The 17710-nt window shown below is 41.7% G+C and overlaps 1 protein-coding gene across 2 annotated transcripts in view; it reads right to left on the minus strand.

The window, feature by feature from the left end:
• tmem132e (transmembrane protein 132E) overlaps positions 1–17710 on the minus strand; it is a 397169-nt gene that overhangs the window by 119442 nt on the left and 260017 nt on the right. The window contains exons 1-2 of one of the 2 annotated variants that reach the window (XM_067608831.1): positions 2361–3051; positions 754–1714 (exon numbers count right to left, since the gene is read on the minus strand). In XM_067608831.1, coding sequence (XP_067464932.1) covers positions 754–1714; positions 2361–2439 — 1040 coding nt within the window. In that variant the 5' untranslated portion in view covers positions 2440–3051. Of the gene's footprint in view, positions 1–753; positions 1715–2360; positions 3052–17710 lie in introns of those variants that run through there. The other variant, XM_067608832.1, reaches the window with a different exon arrangement.

A 17710-nucleotide genomic window follows, 5' to 3' on the forward strand; every position in this document is an offset into this window, starting at 1 on the left:
AAGAAGAAATTAATGAGAAGGATGAAATATGTGATTACATGCTCATTTGGCTCTTTAGACCTAAAATGAGCATAAATGGCTTTACAAGTCACGTGCTTGAAAGACCAAGACAGAAAATATTACATGGAATGGGATTACATGATGTTGGCCACACTTACATGCACACCACGATCTATCACAAAAACATTGCAATTAATTTTGAGGTTATGTAAAAAAAAAATTAAAAAAAAACTATATCTAATTACTCTGTTTTGAATGAGGCTGATTATGAAGACTGTAATGGAGACATCCAGTGCTGTGATAATTGTTCCATTAATGGAGGGCTATTTGGACAAGAAAATCCTATATGCCTTATAGCCTCTCCAGTGAGGATTTCATATGTTCAGATTTATGTACATGCAGTCTTACCGCCTTAAGTCTAAAACTTAGACAAATTGCAGACTATTGCATGTGAGCATAATTATACAGGGAGCCTACAATTTATGACAGGAAGGATATGACTTATGTTGGCTGGGGTCTACTGGGAAGTAGGCAAATAATCTATTCATCAATAATTATTCTGTACATGATTGCATAGAGGAAAGGAAATTCACAGAATGGACTTCTGTTTTGCATGTAAACAGCTTTATCCTCTAAAGGATAAATATGTAGAGTATAAACATTAAATGTGACATTCAGGATGGAAACAGAATCAATGCAGAAGCAATCAGACCACAGTGAGAATGTCATCAGTATACACTTTAAAGGACTTACTTGAGGGTGAACTGCTCTACAGTGGAGTTTGGCATCAAGTACAAGAAGATTTTGAGGGTCTCTCCAGGTTTAAGGGGTTTCTCAGGCAGCCTGAGGAACATGTTCTTGTCTAACTGCTTGTCCACCAGCAGCTGCTCTTGACTGGCCTGGTACAGACTGATGCTTCCGATGCGCAGCAGGGGGTGCTGTGAGAGAGGTTCTCCCCTGGTACCACCACCAGCCCTGTGGCCTGAACCCTCACTGCACTCCCCCTCCAGATTAGGCTCATGGAGTGTGTAGTAGAGTTCAGCCTGGAGGGTCTCACTGGTTAGCCCATCCAAGAGCCCGTCACTGGAGCCTTTCCTGCGACCCAGAGGAGCCACGTTGGTGTTAAACCAGGATGGAGGCAGATCCAGCTGGGCCAAGCACTGCGCCAGGTTGCCTTTCATGCGACAGGCGGTTTTAATTTCACGGACATCTCGGAAGGCGTGCAGGCGGACGCAGGGCAGCTTGTCCTGAGCCTTGAAGTCATCCCAGTCGCGACCAGCAATGTAGAAAAACACCTGGACAGTAGGGTTGTTGGAGAAGACCCGTGCCTGGACAATGAAGGCTCGCACCTTCCAGTTGACTGTCAGCTGGCCGGGAATATCCAGTGGACTAGCTGGCTGGAGCAACTCCTTGGACAGGGCCTGGTCCCGGGCAAATGGCCCAAAGCTTATGTTGATGGCAGGGAGGTCTTTTGTCTGGAAAACCACAAAACTCTCAGAGCGCTGCAGTGGGTGTCCAGTGCTGGGACTGGTCTTACTGCTGCCACCAACTGTTTGTCCTGTGATCTGAGCCTCCCGCAAAAAGAAAGCCAGCTGTGCATTGGACATTTTGAAGTTGGCGGGTAGGTACACATTGGGTGGTGAAGGGCTGGCCGTCATTGCTGAGGAACTGAGGAGGGCATCTGAGCTGGTTGGGGAGATTTCACCTGCAAGAGCTGTGAAAAGAGGAAGGAGAAGAGAGAGGTTAAACCTTTAAATATTTTCCCTTTTGATTTTTATCATTAACTTGACAGGAATTAAAAGAAATAAGAGTTACAATGTGTGATGAAGAAAAAGAGGTAAAGAGGAGGGGTCAATGAAATCAAAAAATGAATGAGGTATAAGCAGGAAGTCACAGAGGTCTAATCCTCTCAGTCGGCCATAGGGAGACAAATATGAGAAAGTCAACATACACTAATCACATGATAACGGGTCAATACATGTCCAGCATCCAGAGCACATGCTATCCAAGGAGACATGTTCACATTAATAAGGTGTGTGGCAAATGATTTATGTAGGACATAACAACACATTCAATCAGTGTTTGTTCTTCACCAATCTGAACTGGAACACGTAAACACACAAAACTCTTTCAAATCTTTAAAAAATACAAAAATCACAAAGGACACAGAGGTAAACAAAGTTGCAGAATTGAAAAAAAGAATCTGTGTTTGTATTTGAATTTGTGTACATTGTTATTCAATGTACTGTACTGCACTTGTCGAGAAAAACAAGTCAACATAGTTTAACAAAGTAAGTAGCTACACTGAAATCAAAATAGGGCAAAATCATCATAGAACAAACAGAATAAATGTGACATACTTATCAAAATTACCCAGAGCTGAGTACAAAAACATAGTTGCCTGTCCCCATGGTCCAAATCATAGATTAAAAGTCCCATATTCCAAATGGTTTTATCATTGAAATCGCATCCTTTAAATCTGAAAAATGAGGATCTCTTTTGAATTCCCAAAAAGGAAAAGCCTCTTCAAAAGGTTGTGTTACTCAGTGGGCACTCCACAGAAGTTTGGATTCTTTCTCGGTTTCTCTTAAGAAAATCTTTGTCATGTGTTGCAAAAGAAGAATAAATGAGGGTCATAAAAGAAAACAGCAATACGCTCCGGCAGTTCTTCACTTGGTCATATTCTTTTTGCTGGTTAAAAAGGTTCCAACGAGCTTCTTGAACTTGTGCTTGTCTAATTCCCCGTGGCTTAGGTCTCGGTTTAGGAGTAATTCAGCCCCATGCAGCAGCTCTTTCAATCGCAGACTGAGCATGGCTCCAGGACAGACTCTGATAGACAGGCAGAGCCTCCTCCCGGTTGGTGGGCTGTACGGGAACTATAGACAAAGCCTTTGACACCGCCCCATCTTGCCACACCTAGTCTCTAGTCTATAATCACCATTTTAGCTCGCGGTCAAAGCTAAGACACACAGCCTTCAGAGGACTCGACTTACACCACACACACCGACACACACACGGAGGCGAAAGAAATAACACTCTCCAGCTCGATTCATCCTCTCCCTCTGGACGTGTTCAGGCAGACTCTTATGTGTGTGCATGCAAGTGTGTGCGTAAGGGCTGGGTGTGTGTGTGTGTGTGTGTGTGAGAGAGAGAGAGAGAGAGTTGGGGCGGGGGATGGATGTATTGCTTGAATGCCTCCAGGCAGAGAGAGAGAGAGTAAGAGAGTGAGCGACAGAAGGGGAGAGGGAGGGATTAGGTAAAGATTATTGATGAATTAGCCTAGCTCTCCTTCCCCTCTCCTCCTCCTTCTCCTTCTTTCCCTCCTCCTCCTCCTCCTCCTCCTCCTCCCCCATTTCGTCTGCTTTAGCCCCATGAGAAATCCATGAGAATGAGGGGATGCCGGCCAGAGGGGGAGGGGTATCTGGACTGCCTCCCTGCTTTGCTCACATGTGCCTGGAATTCCCATAATAAAAGAGAGAGGGATCCATGGATGTGTGTGTGTATATATGTGTGTGTGTGTATGTGTGTGTGTGTGTGTGTGTGTGTGGGCCCCATAAACTGAATGGCAAACAGTGGGGGCAACAAAAGATGAAGCCATAGCCCGGGGAAACATCTCTCACTTACAAATGAGCAGTCGTAGCCATAGTGAAGACTGAAGGAATTATAATGATGAGAAGAAGCAACTTAGAGGTCGTCTGGTCTTTACCGACCAAAAGTTCTCTACCTCACAGGAATGTCTATGTGTGTGTGTGTGTTTGCAAAGAAGAGCTGCTCTTGCCTTGATCAACAGTAAAGCAACAAATATTCATAGCAATCCACAAACTTCCTTAAGGGCTCTTCTATCAGAGCCATATATGCTTCATCTTACTGGGTCCAAATGCAGACCCATCATTCAATTCTCCCACCCTTACTGTATATTTTACTAGTCAGGTGACTACATTACAGAATGATGGGAACGTGCTACCTATCTTAGCCTCAGGAAAGGATAGAAAATGGGCCTCACCTATAGGGATATATACCCACTATGACTGCCAATGTTGATATTAAAGATGCATGTTTTCTTCCCTCCACTGTTTAAAGCTCTATATGATTATATTGCTGTGTTTAAAAAGTAAGTAGATATTGGAACAGCATTACCCACTGCTTTGCTCGATCTATCTCTCTATTACTAGAGGCAGCAGTTGCCTAGAGCTCAGAGAAACCTTGAATCCCCAGACCTGCTGGGACTTTTAAAAGTGAATGTGTAACGCTCTCCCCTGCCTCCGCAGCTACTGTCATGGTGGCCGTGAGCAAGGGACTTAAAGGAATGTGTCTCCATGTGTTTCATAAGCACCTGCTGCTGGTCAAACAGCCCAAAACAAAATGATTTCCAGCTTGCTACTGTTTTCAATGGTAACTTAGTTTTTAAAGCAGTTTGCTTCTGACTTAATGCTGTTGACTGCTTCTCTCTGCTGCATCTGGTCATTTAAACACAGGGAGGCTGTAGGGCCATATCAGGAAACTCACGGTAAAATCCAAACAGCTTCTGAGTGTGTGAAAGCCAATAACCACATAATGTTTGACTGTTTGCATTGTCAGTGATGTGCAATATAATCCAGCTGTTAAATCAACAGGCTACAGCAGGAGTGTCCAGTAGACGCTGCATTTTAGCAAGGTGAAGCAATAAGCCTATGATTGATAAAATACACAGACATTTCTCAAATTCAATAGTAGAAGATCTCTCTTCCCACAGGACTGATTGTAACTTGTTTCATTTATACCTGTTAGTACAGTGCAGACAGATTAAATTCCCTCAAACAGTATCAAAAAATGTTTCACTGCGGTGGTCATAGAGATGTGCCTTTAACTGTGTGATGTTACTGACTTTGGTTGTGACTTTTTTGAGCATTTTTAAATGTAAAAAAAATAGTAAATGTGAATGCTTTCAACAAATTCTAGGTTTCCAGAAGCACCTTTTTTATGTAAGTGGCCACATATTCGTACACCATCTCTGAAGAGAGCAAGTCCCATTTTCCTTTCATCTGTTGATAAAAATATTGCTTTCTTCACTTTCTGCCATGATGAATGTTTATTTAACAGCATGTTCCTGCAGTCAACAAGTGTGCTGTGTCCAATTCCCATTATTGTTAGAGTTAGACCGATAAGTAGCCATGGCAACTATATTGTCCGATACAACTAACTGCAGATATATTGGTATTGGTGAATATTTTGGTCAATAGGTAACAGGAAGATTGCGCGACGGAAATGCTAAGCTAGGTTAGAAGTAGAAACTGTCACTGACCACTGACCACAAGAACTTGGAGTACATCCGATCGGCTAAGAGACTGAATTCCCGCCAAGCCCGTTGGTGCCTGTTCTTTGCCCGGTTCAACTTCACCCTCTCCTACCGCCCTGGGTCTCGTAATGCCAAGCCCGACGCCCTGTCCCGGCAATTCCAGAGAGCGGAGGAATCTGGAAAGGGGCCAGAGCCCATCCTCCCTGGGTCCTGTCTTATCGCCGCGGTGACCTGGGACATCGAGGAGAGGGTGAAAGCAGCGGCTGAGGGACAGCCTGGTCCCAGCTCCTGCCCGCCAAACTGCTTGTTCGTCCCTCCAGCCTTGAGGTCAGAGGTGCTGCAGTGGGCCCACTCCTCCAAGCTCTCCTGCCACCCTGGTGCTCGACGGACACAGCACGCCCTCCTCCAGCGCTTCTGGTGGCCCAGCTTGAAAGAGGACACCCAGGACTTCGTCAAAGCCTGCCCGGTCTGTAATCAACACAAGACCTCCCGCCGAGCCCCAGCAGGACTTCTGCAGCCTCTTCCTGTTCCCCACCGCCCGTGGTCCCACATCTCCATGGACTTTGTGACAGGCCTTCCCTCTTCTGAAGGCCATACTGTCATCCTGACCATTGTGGACCGCTTCAGTAAAATGGCCCACTTTGTGCCTCTGCCCAAGCTCCCTTCAGCCAAGAGAACTGCTCAGTTGGTCCTGCTCCACATATTCCGTCTTCATGGCCTCCCTGTCGATGTGGTGTCAGACCGTGGGCCTCAATTTGCCTCTGTTTTTTGGAGAGAGTTCTGCAGTCTCCTGGGTGCCACCGCCAGTCTGTCCTCCGGCTTCCACCCTCAGACCAATGGGCAAACGGAGCGCATGAACCAGGAGTTGGAAACGGCCCTGCGGTGCATGGCCTCCCAGAACCCCTCCTCCTGGTCCTCACAGCTGTTGTGGGTAGAATATGCCCACAACTCCCTCATCTGCTCTGCCACCGGCCTCTCTCCTTTCCAATGTGCATACGGCTATCAACCACCGTTGTTCCCCACCCAGGAGAAGGAGGTTTCCTGCCCGTCTGTCCAAGCCTTCATCCGCCGCTGCCGCAGAACCTGGCTCCGGGCCCGTTCCATCCTCCTTCGGTCTGTGGACCGCTACACTGCCGCCGCCAACCGCCGCCGCACCCCTGCACCTACTTACCAAGCGGGTCAGCGAGTGTGGCTCTCCACCCGAGACCTGCCCCTCCATGTGGAATCCAGGAAGATGGCACCTAAACACATTGGACCCTTCACTATACAGAAAGTCATCAACCCCGTTGCAGTACGGTTGAAGCTCCCGCGCTCTATGCGCGTCCATCCAACCTTCCATGTTTCCAAGGTGAAGCCGGTCCATGACAGTCCCTTGGTCCCTGCAGCACCGCCACCACCTCCTCCACGCATTGTTGACGGGGGTCCAGTCTACACGGTGCATCGCCTGATGCGCTCCCGCCGGCGGGGGAGAGGCCTTCAGTACTTGGTGGACTGGGAGGGGTATGGCCCAGAAAAGAGATCCTGGGTTCCTGCTCGTTTCATCGTCGACTCCAACCTCATTGCTGATTTTCATCGGTGTCATCCTGACCAGCCAGCTAAAATGCCTGCCCGTCGGGGAGCCCGCACTTTGCCTCCACCAGACCGGCCTCTGGGGGACCGTTCCTTGGGGGAAGCTACAGATGATGGAGTCTTTGTCTGCTGTGGGAGTGGAAGATCGGGGTTCAACAACTGTGTTTCTCTGACCGTGCTAATATTGCCCTGACATCGTGTGAAATAAAGACTGCAAAGTTTAGACCCGTGTCATTTGTGCTGCTATTGGGTCCAACCTATACCCGTTACAAGAAACAGTGTCTCTGTTACATTGTTTGTCCAACAGAGAGTACTGACAGTGGATTTTTCAACTGACAATAAGAGTATGTGTACCAATTTTTTTAATCAAAAAGATCCATATCAAGATCAAGAAAACTATATAACATTATCAGATATTTAAAAAAAAAAATCCAAATCAGTCGGGCTATAGTGCGGCAACAAAAATGCATTCTGTATTCTGTAACTGTATTTTATCAAAAAAATATGATTTGTCACTTATTGTCCCATCCTTACATTAATTATACTAATACTACTGTGTGGGTTAGCATACACTTTGAACTTTCTAACAATGCAAACCCTTTCATACAGTTGACAAAATGCCCATACATACAGTGTACCCCCTCATCCGGTGATAGAACAGGTCAGTGGCTGACAGTAGGAGACTGTTGCTGGAGTAAAGTATACTGCAGAAGTATATTGAATCTATTGTGCCAAAAGCACAATGGTTTGTTGCCTCTGGCGAAACCCTGAGGACTGTGCAGGAATATTGACACTGATACTTTCATCTTATGCCCAAAGGTTTCTTAACTACTGCACAGGAGTCTCTCCAAATCCCTTTTAAATGCAATGAAATCGTACAATAACAATACATGCATTGAATGCCATCGAAACAAATCCTTGCCCCTTGCTCTCAACCTCGAGGCCTTATGATGTCATTTGAGAAGGTGATTACAGCCTACGATGCATCAGGGTGCTCTTGTCTCATTTCAGTCTAACAACATCAGTGGGTAGGTGGGTTTGAAGGGGAGCATGGACACAGATGGGTTTCCAGTGTGAAACCCTATCGCCTTCCTCTTCCACTTGATGTCCTATTAGACCTCAGGCCAAATTGAATTGGATTCCCTTCCTGTTGTGCTCCCATTACGTGAAACATCTGTTCTGTGTGTATATGTGTGTGTGTGTGTGTGTGTGGGTGTGTGTGTGTGTGGTGGGGGATTGAGTGAGTATGTAGTCTGAGGGCACTTTCTATTCATCAGATTACTTTGTCCATTGTCAATTAATGAAAGTATCGGGCCACTTTGAGGCTGAGGCGGTACTATTCTACTTCTACTGTTATGCCAATAACAATCTGCGAAGACAGACGCTTTAGATAAGAGCAAACATTAATGATTCCAACCACAATACTACTGATTTATTCCAGTGGAGAAATGTAATAATCAATCCACTTATAGGAGTTTTTTTGTGTTATAGGACAAGATTAACTTTGAAACACATCGAAGACAAGCTTTTTTTTCCTCAGAGGGCAATTCAGAAAACCTTTAATGCAATAAATTTGTCGTCATTCTCACGATGCAGGAGGTTAAAACACTTTTACTGGAATTGAATTTGGTGGGTCTGAACATATCTGGAAAACAGAACCTGGCAAACATATAATCTCTGATAATGTGTTTCTGTCATGCGGCAAGACAAGACACACTTTCAACCCAAGTAATGCATTTAAACACAACTATGTGTGCTGCATATTCTAAGCATTCAAATTTAGAAGGATCTGGATGTAGCTGTTGTGCAAAAGTATTCAGTAGCCTGATACTAAAACACCTTGTTCTATAGTTAAATAAAACACTTAACTGCATGTCTTGCCGCCCATACAAAAGCTGTCAAACATAAAAGCTGGCTGCCAAGTCAAGGGGAAATATATAGAGAGCATCTTATGAGGAGGGCAGACATTTGATCTTGAGAAAGAGGAGCGCATAAACGTCTCTTCAAGTAAAAGGTCAGGAAAAATTGTTGAGAGGGTTTAGAGAGAGAGATGGAGCATCCTTACAGCATCACTAATGTTCCAGTGCTAAGGGTCTCCTGATCGATCCATTCTATCCCTTCTTTTACTCAGCTTTAAATATCACTATACCACCATTACATTTGAAATGGTGAAATAATACCTTTCAATCCACTCGGCACAAAACCTTCAACGCTCTGGTGTGAGATACTACAGTGTGAGATTAACAAGACTTAGCAAACATTGCAATTTTTCTTGTCAACTTTTAATTTTGGAATTCTTTATTCGCTCACTTTGGCTGAGATATGTATGCAAATAAAGACCTATAATCTAAAATGGTTCACATTATCATCCAATTAGCTGTGAATGCAACACAAAGTGCAGATAAAAAGATATGTTAGCCCGAGGAGGAAGGCTGTATTAGCACTTGAAACACTGGTGGAATAAATTTTTTTGCCCATCTATGAGTCATGTATATTTCCATCTCAAGACCTGGATTATTTTCACAAACTATATAACTATATCGCCAAATCCCTTGTTAGCTACTTGCCCTCAAGAACACTGCGATCATTTGCTGCTGGTTAATTGGAGGTTCCCACCAACAGCCGAAAGAAGATCGGTGACGCAGCTTTTGTCAATTACGCCCCGAAACTATCAAATACACTATCCATAGATATCAGGGAAGCCAGCTCGCTATATACTTTCAAAAGAAAGCTCTTTACCCGAGCATTTAAATAGTATTTTACATTATTTTATACATTCTATGTATTCTATGCTTTAACTTGTTTTTATTATATCTTATTCTTTGATTATTATCCAGTATGCATTCTATGTATTTTAGTTTCATTTTATCAAGTGGGTTTTATTTTTATTTTATTTTCCATCTTATATTACATCAATGTTTGTTTTTTTTTACATGCTTTTATGTTCTTTTCATGTAACTTGGTGCATGTAATTTCTTTTGTTGTAAAGCACTTTGAGCTGCATTTCTTGTATGAAAGGTGCTATACAAATAAAGTTATTATTATAATTATTATTATTCTTAAATGTACTGCGGCTAGATGATCTCAAACACACTCAAGCTGTGCATGGCTTTATGTTCATTAATATGCATAGGGGAATTACAATCAGTCACACTGAGGACGGTTTGTCCAGTTCATGCATTTGCATGAAATCAGATCCCTCTGATGATTTAGAGTAAAGTAGAGTTAATCAGTTATTCTAAAGGCTATTTGATATATATTTCGGTACATCATACGTGCATATCCCCTGAGGCGTTCATATTTCCATCAGATTAACCAAATCTAAGATGTGAATGAGCATGTCAGTAATCACATCATGAGTAACTGACATCGCAGCGAAGCAGAAACACAGATACGAAGGCCAGTTAAGGCTGCAGTCCACTCCTGCAGTATGTGTGCTGTCTGCCTCCATGGTGGTCACATCAAGAGATGTCCACCAGCAGCATTCGCAATGAGAAGCTGAAGTTAGTCTGAAGTGTTTTCAGTGTTTTTCTCATTTATCACAGTAATGGATGAGCATGTGTTCATGTCTCCCAACTGGTCTTTTCAGTTTATGTATTGATTCATAACCACAGATTTGAAAAGACAAGAAAATGGGACAAATAAGGCTACAGAGGTGGCAAAACCACAGAAATAACAAGACTGGGTCAAAACCTTGTACATGGCTGGACCATGGATAGTCAATGTGTGAAACTGTGGCCAATTTGTTACGGGGATAGTCAGTGTCAGTGTCTATAATGTGATTTCCTGGATATTAAATGTTCATCTGCAATTTTCTGTAGTGGTCCCAGTAATAATTGTTGTTAAAGTGTACTGAAGTAGCATATCATATGACATGGTTAAGCAATGTTTCAGTCAAAAAAACAAAAACAAAAAAAGGTTATAAATGCAGTGGCAAGAACAATACTTTCCACTCATGTCTTGAGATGTTTAATTTGAAAGATTATTTTAATTACTAAATAAATCTGGGGATGTCTTGTTTTTCACTCTGCATTGAGTGTTTTGTCAGAGTGATGGTTATATGGGTTGCTTTCACTGTGCGCTCTCCCTCATGCCTCTACGCACCCTTTTTCTGCCTCTTTCCCGTCGATGATCGTGAAGGCTGCGGTGGAAATTGTAAATTAAAGTTTTGACAGCATTTTGGATGCAAATTCAGGAGGCTTAGCCACCCCACACTAAACTAGACTCATGTTTTAATGCTGTCATTTATCATTTGTGATGTGAAAATGTCAGAGAAATAAAAAGCTTGCATCCTGGTATTAGTTCAGTTATAAAATCCGAACGCACCGTGGAGCGTCTCTCCTGCCGGCTGCTGACAGCGCTGTCAGCCGGAGAGTTGATCACACTGGACGATAAGAGGGGGCGACGGTAGAAACACTGGTGCGCATCTGTTTAATCAGGAGTTTAGCTGATTTCACTGCATTTAACACCAGAGCTGAGAGTGTCAGAGCTCGAAGCAGGAAACACAGTCACTCTGCGTCACGCTGCTGTCCGCCGCTTCCATCATCTTGCACCAATTCATTCTGAAAGAGCAACGGCCAATGAGGAAACTCCAACACTCAGCCGGCTGACCAATGGTGTAGCTTCATCACTCACTCACTCAGGGACAACTGTGGTTATAGGGCTGGTCCTTGGCTGGTCCAGACACTCATTCATTCACTGAGCTGTGGCTCAGACTAATGTTAGAATTGGTCTGAATATCTGCCAGATTGGTTGTCATTTGACGTGCAGTATCAGCTACACTTGATTGATTACTGGAATGATCGATGATCTGGCTGGCCATTTAATCTTTTGCTCCCTCTTGTGGAATACGTACAGCAAGATGTATCTGTCACTGGCTGTCACAGGGAAACAGGTTTTGGGAAAGACTCATGAAAGGAGCCACTATCTAGAAGAAACACTTGAAGATATTCTAGTTGTTCTGGTGTTCTTCATGGAAACTCAGCCCCGGCTGCTCTGTAACACTCAGTAGAAAAGGATAAGAAAAGGAAAGTGATGGGCCAATAATCTCAGACTGGTGAGTCTAACTTCTTCTGGATGTAGTGCTCCCTCTGTGGGGTGTAGGAGACAGCTCGAAATTCACTCTCAATTTTCAATCAGTCACTTCCTGTGGACAAGAAGTGTCTGACACAGGGATGTCATTTGGTGAATCTGCCGGGTCTCAATTAGTGGAGATGGAATGTTTTGCTATGTTTAAATCTCTCTTTTTAATTCAGGCTGATAAGAGTGCTGTATCTCCACATTAAATTCATAGCGCAGCTTTAATGAGGCATAATTTGCAGATTAAAAAGGAAGAATATATAACCAGTGTGACAGCATCAGTGGGAAATGAAACATTTCATCATTGATCCTTTATATGCACCCATAAAATCATCCATAATTTATATTATCAGTTCCTTCATCTGGTCCAGAGGAGGCTGTTTGGATGAAGCAACAACCGAGCCGAGATATAACATGATGGTCCTCTGATGAAAGAGCTGCTAAGAATCTATCATTCAGTTGTGTTCCTCTCTCTGATGAGTAGACTAGATACCAATACTACTGTTTGACATCAAATATTTACCAGCCAATTAGTCCAAATCAGAGCTTTCAAAGGAAGTATTACAGGATAATGGATGATACATCTTGTTTAAAGAACTCTTTGAAGGGACACAAAAACATCATCACCCACACATTTTCTTCCTTTCGTCCTCCCGCCTTGTTTTGATCATAAGAGTTAGCTTGTATTGTAAAAGGCTAAAGCCAGTGTAAGCATATTTCTCAAAGACATCTCATTAAACTTAGACCTTAAAAGTAACAGTGACACTTTGATATTAAAATGTCCATTTCTCTGCTCTTGATCATCAACAGATCCTCTTCAGTCTTGTCATGCAAGCTTTTACGAGCCTTTATGAATAAACACATTGACTTAAATTTTAAAACAAGTGATATGGTTGTCATTTAACTTAACTTTAACCTGAAAGATTATACAAGTGTGGTTGCAAAATTGAGCTCCTTAACTACTTACTATTTTTGGATGTATTTTTCCTGCTACATCATCCTCTTGACTTGTTAATTTGATGACATTTCATTTTCAAGATTACATCACAGATTTCATTTTAACTTTACGATACAAAAAGTACAGAGATAGGCAATTAGAGGTTGCAATCATAATTTAGTGTGAGGTCTTGTTTAATCTTTGCTTTTGCTTCTGTTTCTTGTTGTCACGGTTGCTTGTCTCTCTGTTGAAAACCTGCTTATCTTGACACGTGCACTGTCTCCTGAATACATTTGGAAGCTGGGAAAAGAAGCTTTTCAATTCAAATTCAGTTGGCATGGTATTCACCAACAAACTCTAGAACTATCAGAAAGCAGAACCTTTTTGTGTAAAATTGAGAGCAACACGAAGGCTAGGAGTCAGGCCTTGCAACAATAATCACGTATGAAGTTGCAGATATTTCGTATATGTTGTTATTGTGTGCCTCAGCTCACTGCAGCTTCCAACATGGCCCCTGCCTTCTGTTTCTCTGCTGCCAAATGGAGCCTTGTAGACACAGCCACTGCATGCGTTAGTAGTGTATTGATGAAAGGATGCAAATGCCTTGTGGCAGCACGATCTGTGCCTCAATACGATCCGAGGCTGATGCAATCTATAGAGCTCTAGACAACAGGATTTCTCATAGGGGATACTCTGTGTGAGGTAAACTAAGCCTGCACTGTTTCATACAGCAGCTGTTACAAAAGGACTTCCTAAACAAAAGACTTACAAATCTATATTATTGCTATAAACTTCATTTCTATAACCATAGAAATGATCTATATTATAATTAAGTTTGAGCCCTATCATGTGGTTGTGAAAAAGTTTGCTTTCTTATCTTTTTAATCAATTAATTTAATATATATGCAAGTTTGTTATTTATGTGAAAATTGTCAAAAGTATAAATCTATATACATCTGTATAATTAAACTTTTTATGTTCCACTTAATTGCTTTGCTGTCTTAAAATCACATTAGTTTTCCTGTTTTATTGCTTGTTTTAGATTCTATTTTTATCCTTTAACTCCACTCCCCCCCCCCCCCCCCCCCCGATGTATCCCATAACTTTTGCAGATGCAACAACCTAATTTCCCCGTGGCAATCAATAAAGCTTCAGCCTATCTTTTTTTTTTTTAAATAGAGGATTATAGACATTTTAATCTAAAATGATGACATCTCTTTAAATGAACAGGCTAGGCTCCTGAAATAGGCGGCACATCCGTGAAAAAAAAAAAAAAAAAAAGGGAAAAGACCCTAAATGAATTGAATGAAAGAAAATATATCAAGTTACATCCATAAAAATGAGAGAGCGTTTTGCATTACACTCAATTTACCTCCATTTTATACCATCATTTTGAATGATCTGTCAATGGCTTTGCCCTGAGGAGTGCAAGGACAACGCTGATGCATGCAATTCACTCAGACAAGATAGCTCTCACATTATTTGGCATATCATTCACAGACTGAAGCTAACTTCATGAGGAAAGATCCTTGTTTCAGAAAGTCTCAGCTTCGTGGCTCTAATTTCATTGTACTCTCTGGCAAAGCTGTCCTGACTTTTATTGTTATCACTGTGAGTCTAATTAATGTTACATAATGCTGATTTGTAGGTTATACATCGACAGTCTTTCATTGTATTTGACCAGATTCAACAGCACAGCTCTAATTGCAGCCCGTTGGGGATAATAAAACTCTGATGAATATTGTAACAGGATACAACACTGGACAAAGCTACTTTTTATTACCGTATATGTTTTCAGCCCTCTGGAGTTACTCATTAATGTGTCTTGGCGAGATTAAATGCAAGTTCCAATATTTAAAAAAAAAGTGTAGGCAAGACAATGTGAAAAGAAAACTTCAATATAATATATAGATGTGTTTTTTTAACCCAAGAGGAATAAACTTCAGTAGAGGAAAGCTAATTACAAGCACATTCTCAAAGAATTTTTGTTACTGTCAACTTATCAAAGACCAGAACCAACAATGCATTAGTTCATTTCTCAGTTCTTCTCAATTCCCCTTTCCCTCTCTGTGGCTCTGAGCCTCAAACCCATCGGTTCCCACTGAAGAGATAAATCTTTAGAAACAGCCCATGAATATACAGTATAGTTTCATTTTGAAAAAAGGTTCAGTAATGCCGTCTTCAGCAAATGTTACACAAAAAGGAGTAAATAGTGCATTTGTTGGGGACTTTTTTCAGCCGCAACAGCACAGTGAATGTCAGATTTATGCAAAATAAACTACATCCTAATTGTAGCCAGTGCAACTATGTTATCCACTGATGTGTTTTTGGGAAACAGTGGAAGTCTATGGCAAAGAGCAATAAGATACTTGTTGGCAATAACAAATATAAGATAAGAGACTCACAGAAGTGTAAACAGACTAAAACAAAACATACTCACATACATACAAACAGATCATAAATAGGGATAATAATGAGAGAGCTGCAGCAACGTCAGCAGTGGGAAGTAATCTATGGAAATATATAAAAAGTTCTCAGCCTTATCTTTTAAATTCATAGGTTAAAAACAGGTTAATTAATTTGAATATACGGTATATTCCCCCTTCCTGAGTGAAATGTGAAGTGACAAGAGCTGAATGTAATGATGTCTCCATTGTAACCATGTGTGCTTTCTGAAAGCTGAAAATAATTGAGAAGAAATATAAAATGGATCTGAAAAATGACATTTGTTACATTTGTTGGGGAATAGATTGCACCGGCTGAGAAAACATCAAATGATAATTCAGGTTTATTACAATGTGTGTCTTACTTTTAGAATTTTGACTATCATTTCTAACAGTTATGATTATATTTTACTCATCAAAGTGATTGCTAGGATGTGAGATCTCAGCAACATCATTACAACAAAGTCAGATGGGGCAGGAAACATGAACAATCAGATGATCAAACATTTTTACACAAGCCACCTTATTATCTAAACTACTTTATTCAAAGGTAAAAACCAAACATGCACACAACAGAAGGTTGGTAATAGTCCACACAAACATGTGTCAGTTTGGCTAATTATTCAAATGGATTAAATTGGCTGGCTAATTAAATTGACTTACCAGGGTTGTTTTTTTTTTTACAACCAGTCTGCCTGCTTGTGTTCATGCTCTTTTATGTAATGTTATTCTTGCCAATAGAAATGATCGCTAGAAAATTATAGAAACCCAATTCAGTATATAAATAAGCCAAGAAGATTAATGCATTGATTCTTACAGTCTCTTTGTAGAAAGCATCTTGTGATTTTGTGATTGTAACATCCCCCTGCACCATGGCAACAGTATCAGTGATCTGCTGGAATTATTTTCCAAGTTGTCAAAGGTGCAATACGTAAGAATCAAAACTCTGTCAGCACGAGTGAGCAGCATATCACAATATATGTCATATGTTTTGCATTAATGTAAGCTTACCTGACTCTGTGTAGTGGCAAGTGCCATAATCATTTGTTGACATTAGCGGACTCCATTTCTAAGCTGGTGTAAGCTAGTGTTGCACCATGTTGGCGCTGTAGGGGGACGGGAGACAGGCAAAGCAATCGGGAGCGTACATAAACATCACATCCTTTGGATTATCTTGGCAAAACTGTCCAAAGTCCTTTGTAAGGAGGCTGTTATAGGAAACTAAGAAAGTCGGGGAAGGTCTCATTTTATTATTTCTTCGCATTCTGTTGATAATTTTAGTTAATTTTTGAATGTTTTAAACAAAAAAATCTTACATAATTCTTACATATTGCACCTTTAAACTAATTTGCTATGAAGGACATCACAATGGCTCTTCCTCAGTCACACACAATCATCTACAAACAGGTTGCTCTCCAAACACAAAAGACTCTTTCTAGGCTGTTTAATCATCTGGGAAAATAAGTGCTAGATGACTGCTCTATGTATGGCCTTATACACTTTCAAATTGTTCTTTAAGAAAAGCTTTGATTCACTTTCTTTGTTGCAAACATAATGCTGCTAAAGCATCATTAGTGTCAATATCTATATAATGAAAAGTAAAAATAAATCTTGTTATTAGATGAACAAATAAGCCCGTTTGACCCTCTAGGGTCCATTTGCTCACTGGATTCTGGATCAACTTTGTTTCAGCGTCTGAGTTTCAATAGATTTATGCCTTAATGGATGTTGAGTCTTACTAGCTGACCACATGTTTCAAGACTAGGAAACAGCAGGGGTCCTCAAGAAACTCCACCCATGGATCCAGGTTACCAAAACTAGAGATCCCCCTCTTATCTCTCTCTTTCTCCTCCAGCTGTGGCTGGAACAGCTCCTCGCTTTTTTCACCTCCAGCTGCTGAAGGAGCAGCTCTCCGCTCCTCTTCCTCCTCACAGCTCTCTGCTCTCTTGTGTGGCCTACTCACAGCAGACACACACAAAACTCTTTTTTTACGGCAGAAGATGCAAGAGCCTGCCTAAGACTCAGAAACTAAGTTTTCTAGTGCCAGCAGCTACTGGCTGATTTAACAAGTACAGGAGCCACGAAACAGAGTTAGCTTGCCTCTAACTCTACACAAAGGAGTGACGTGGGCCCTCTGACCTGCATGACTGGAGATCTTGCATCCTCTCAGCTTTGGAACCAAACTCTTCTCAGCCTGTCTCTTCCACGGATTCACCAGGTAAGAAGCAGAACACCACAAAGCATCTCTTTCTTCATGAACTAGTAACAACTGGACATATCCAAGCAACATAGTGAAGCATAGCACAGCTAAGCAAGAATGTTTAACTTAATCAATGTACTGTACATGTATTGATTTGGCTAAGGTTATTCATTGAACTATCGTTGTGATGTCCTTGTTGTTCACAG

Source organism: Thunnus thynnus, chromosome 13 (genome assembly GCF_963924715.1).
Source record: "Thunnus thynnus chromosome 13, fThuThy2.1, whole genome shotgun sequence".
Taxonomy (NCBI): Eukaryota; Metazoa; Chordata; class Actinopteri; order Scombriformes; family Scombridae; genus Thunnus; species Thunnus thynnus.